A 4,633-nucleotide genomic window follows, 5' to 3' on the forward strand; every position below is an offset into this window, starting at 1 on the left:
GCCCCCAGCCGCTCGAGCCACCGCGTTGACCCGATCCAGAAGCTGGGCTTGAGCGGCGGCGCGACGGCGGGTCGAGTTCCGGCGGATTCCGGCGGGGCGACGACGGGGCGGAGTTCGGCGGCGCGCGGCGGCGTTGCAGGGCGTGGCGGCGCTGGAGGTGGATGAGATTGGGGTTCATGGGGCGTTCGTGTGGCTAGGTTTTTTTTCTTTCCAGGGGGACCGCGGGTTGAATTCTCAAAACGGCAGGGTTCTTTTTGTAATAACGAAACGTTTTCTGAGATAGCAACTTAAAAAGGGACTGCGGGTTGAATTCTTGAAAATAGAGGGGCTTTTTTGCAAAAGTGACGACGACGTACGACCAAAAGCACTCCGTGCTTTATTAGTAGGGAAAGATAGGAGAGGGTAGTGTGAGAACAACGTACCAAAGGAACAAAAGCTACCAATTCCCAAAGAAATGACTATTCGAAGGATAACACTACAACGCTGCAGCAGATTGGTTGCCTCGGCTGTCAGGTTGTAAGGATGGTGCATAAGCTGAAAATAGTTTGCTTTGTCCCGCTTTATTCCTCAGAGTGATCTCCTCAGTCGCACAACAAAAGTTTTGATTCATGGTGGAGGCGACATTCTTGAAGAGACCCTCATTCCTCTCCTTCTAGGTGGTCCACTCTACAATCTAAACGAGGCAGCTCCAAGCACGCCTATGATGCTTCGACCACTAGTTTAGTTGTGAGGTGGTGGCGGCCGGTGGTGCGAGCGCGGGCATTTGCTTGCAAAGCTGAAGGGCGTGGTGCCAAAGCTCCTGGACGAACAAGCAGAATACCAAGAAACAAGCAACGTTCTCCTGGTGGTCATGACACATGGCACATACCTAGCTATGCGGCCAACCATGTTGCGCACACTTGTAGCCTTCTACAAAGAATATTTTCCTGAGTGCCTTCCATTCTTAACACACAAGTGCCTAAGCTTAATATACGATATTTTTCGCAATTGATATAGACATCTTCTTTTCCAAAATCACAACCTGAGTCGTTTTGGTTTGGGTCAGTTGGCTTTGTAAGGAGAGGTAGGATATGTGACATGTTATATGGAAGGTTACAATCAAAGATACGTGATATGTCCAGTGCAGTTTCCTATATAAGAACCTAATTAATGGAAGGTTGGTGAGCTTTCAAGAACCTAAAATTACGCTCACCATTTTTGTGAAGTTGGTATTTTGGATACTGAAAAGAATTAAAGTTGTAAATTTCACAACATGCTTATTATTATACTCCGTCCGTTCACTTTGTGTTGGTTTGGATGCTGCTATATATCATCGCAAAAGAGCAAAGATGGATAGCTACATAAAACAGGACTACATTTAACGACAGAACATAGTGCGTTGGCATCCTTTATGCGAATTGATCATACTCACGTGTGGGAAGGTTGATGGGTGCATTAGCTACCACCTATTTGCCTCACATTAAGATCATATCTTCTGGTACAGAAAAGGATAGTCGTAATTACCAGCATCCATGTGTATCAGTACAATAGTCTATGTGAGTTTTGCTTCGGTACACCCCCTTAAATGTTTACACGAATTTTTAAGGCACTTATAAAGGTGCAGAAGAAAAGTTCTTTCCAGGTTCCATACAATGAGTTGCCACCTACCACGAGACAGTGTGTGCTAACAGTGTGGCGCATCACCTGATCTTAAAAATTGTCCCCAAGCAGCAGGGGAATTGGTACCTCCAATTTAACAGCATTGCACGTACACCTGATCTTCGAAAAATGTTTGGTCTGAAATGACATTGATCTATTTGCGTCATGTTTATCAACAATCAACGAACTGTGCTTGGCAAATTTAATTCAGAATTTTGATTCTTAAATCCAACATTTTAGTAATGATTTTATTCTAGACAAACCCAGTTTAACCTGTCGATTGCAGTATTACATGTTCACAACCCGCAAGAGAACTCACTATAGTATCTGGGTCGTATTTATCAAGCCTAGGAAAAGGAGGTTTCAGAGAGAATACTAGGCCAGTAAAACCTGCAAATTTCGCTCATTTGAACAAATAACGTATCTGCCATTTCACTATGGAAACAAAACATGAAGACTCTTTGAAAGAAAATAAATAAAGAAAGAACTAAAGACAATATTCATAGGTAAAGAAACATGGAATGTGTCCGCGTGTTTTTGACCTCCTTTTTCTCTTCGGTTTTGTGCTTGTCATACATGCCTCCAGTTTTCTTCTGGTTTTTGGTGGTTGAATAAATATTGACTTGAATCTTTACTAGCTCACCGGCCGTATGATGCGGTTGTGGACATGGCCGTTGTCACATCATTGGCTTACTGATTATTATTCCCTTCTCATTACATCTTTATAAAGTCGCAGTTAATAATTTAACCTCAACTATAGCTGATCTGAAGTCTACATATATATAGCTCCACAAACAATGGACAGTACTACGAAGTTCAGAAAAGGTCTGGCTATCCTCTTATGCGCCTGAAATTTGGGGATTAATGAGAGTGCAGGTTTTAGATAGATATAGCAAAGTTCTAACATTTAATCAGAATTTTGCTTCTTCTTATCTGGTTATCAGTTTAAGGTTGATTGCAGTAGTTATTACAGTAAAGTTGTTGGCGTTCTCTTTTGCTATCAGAACTAAACGTTGCCTCTACTGTATGCTCAGGAACTGAAATATTGTTATTTCTTTGACAAAATACTCTGGTTGCACAAACTCTCAGCAAATGTTGGATCGGACTCTAATATGTTGAACGCATGAGAGAATGCAGCGTGAGGATGCACAACATGATTTTCTTTTATCACTAAAGATCATTGCAGTTTGTGCTAGAAAAGTAGCATTGCAGTGCTGCTCCAAGTTACAGTCTCCTAAATCACATTCACCAATTATTCAAATGAATTCATGCTAATTTTGCAAAGCTGTAATTTTTGTGTGCATGTTCTACTCATATTCAAATATCTCTGTCTTTCTATTGATAGGCTTAAAACTCCTGCTGCAAAACAGTGTACCAAGCCAAGCAAGAGCATGGGAAACTTCCTACAGGATTTGCTGCAAGATACAGAAGTTACATCTAAACAAGAACATGACAAACAGCATGTTGGTCACATAGCCTACATTGTACTGAGCCAAGCAAATAAGTCACTCCATTATTACCAAAAGTAACTAATAAACCTTGTAACAAAAGACAGGACAATATGCTTACTTTGACCACTACATGAGATGTGATTCTCCTGATCAGTTCTTAGCAGTGAGAGCATTGTTTTCCTTGATCCTAGCCCGGTTGTCCAACTTGACGAAACGCTTCAGGTCTTCATAAGGCAGTGTCTTGGCATCTTTCCTCCGCAGCTCGCTCAGCACAGGACGCTTGTCAACCAGGTGCCACAGCCAGTCAGGGTACTCCGAATCTGGTTGGATCTTCGGGTCAGAACCCTCCTTCAGGATATTTGCCCCAAACACAGTTGTACTCTTCATTTCTTTGCTGAGCACAGGTTTAGCATCAGCCGCACCACCTTTCCCACCCTTCTTTCCCTTGGCCTGAGCTGCAAAGCCTCTTATCCCGACCAGTTGAGCTGCATCCCTTGGAGTAACTCCATGCTTCAATGCTCGTGTCCAAGACATTGCCATTCCTGGGTTGATATTTTAGCTGCATATATCAATCAACAGAACTAAGTGTCAACTCTGCTTAAAAAAGAATTAAGTGTCAACTGATAACATGAGAAAACCACCAATGCTGACAGAAGAAAGAGGTTCAAAATCTGCAAACAATTTAAGGCATTTGAACAGAGGGTCATATGTGTAGAGACGTGTAAAAGGAGTATGCTGAGCACATGAGACTTAATAATGAAAAATCAGGTTTGGGGCCTTGCTGTTGCAGCCTGTTCCGGCCAGGCGGCCATGAGGTTTTCACTTATACTGTAATATAAGGAATTAAACCTCGAAAAGCTTACATGTGTTATTTAAGGCTTGTAATTCTGCCTCCAAGATTTTTACTGCAACCTATTTCGAAATTACTATGTTGATCTACAGAATACACGAATTTCACATGATTAAAGATGATGATGGTAAGATAAAACCATCATTCAAAGTAAGGTTCTTGCCAGGTAAAAACAGTTCAAACAACATTCAGATTCGAGCAGCCTGAAGTCCTAAAGAACATCAACACTAGTTCCAGCATCAAGCCCCAGCCAGAGCAAAATGTAAATGATCCCTCTGTGTAGGCCACAGTATGGCATCATTCACAATATTTTTCAGGTAATAAGCACCACAATGTGATTAGCAAATTTGTCTCTGAGTTCAGCAAAAGTATGAGAAAGGAGAAGACCAGATATGCCCCCCATCAGTTAACACAAGTTTCTTTCTTGTTGAAGCAAAATCGGTTAAAACATACTCCCTCCGTCCGGAAATACTTGTCATGAAAATGGATGAAAAGAGGTGTATCTAGAACTAAAATACATCTAAATACATCCCCTTTTATTCATCTTGATGATAAGTATTTCCGGACGGAGGGAGTAAGACACTACTTCCTGCATCAAGCATCAGCCGACGCAAAATAAGAAACATGATCTAATCCTATAGACCATCTACGCCGCCGCCGCTGCCTTGCTGCGAATGAAGGGATAGAAGAGGGC

General features: G+C 42.0%; 1 protein-coding gene across 1 annotated transcript; it reads right to left on the reverse strand.

Moving 5' to 3' along the window:
* Positions 1–2,952: 2,952 nt before the first annotated feature.
* LOC123132229 (54S ribosomal protein L37, mitochondrial) lies at positions 2,953–3,652 on the reverse strand (the record flags this gene model as incomplete). Its single annotated transcript, XM_044552002.1, is given in 1 exon segment — positions 2,953–3,652. A coding segment is annotated over 1 exon segment (390 nt). The 3' UTR covers positions 2,953–3,239.
* Between the last annotated feature and the right edge of the window lie 981 nt (positions 3,653–4,633).

This window comes from Triticum aestivum, chromosome 6A (assembly GCF_018294505.1).
Source record: "Triticum aestivum cultivar Chinese Spring chromosome 6A, IWGSC CS RefSeq v2.1, whole genome shotgun sequence".
In the NCBI taxonomy this organism is placed as follows: domain Eukaryota; kingdom Viridiplantae; phylum Streptophyta; class Magnoliopsida; order Poales; family Poaceae; genus Triticum; species Triticum aestivum.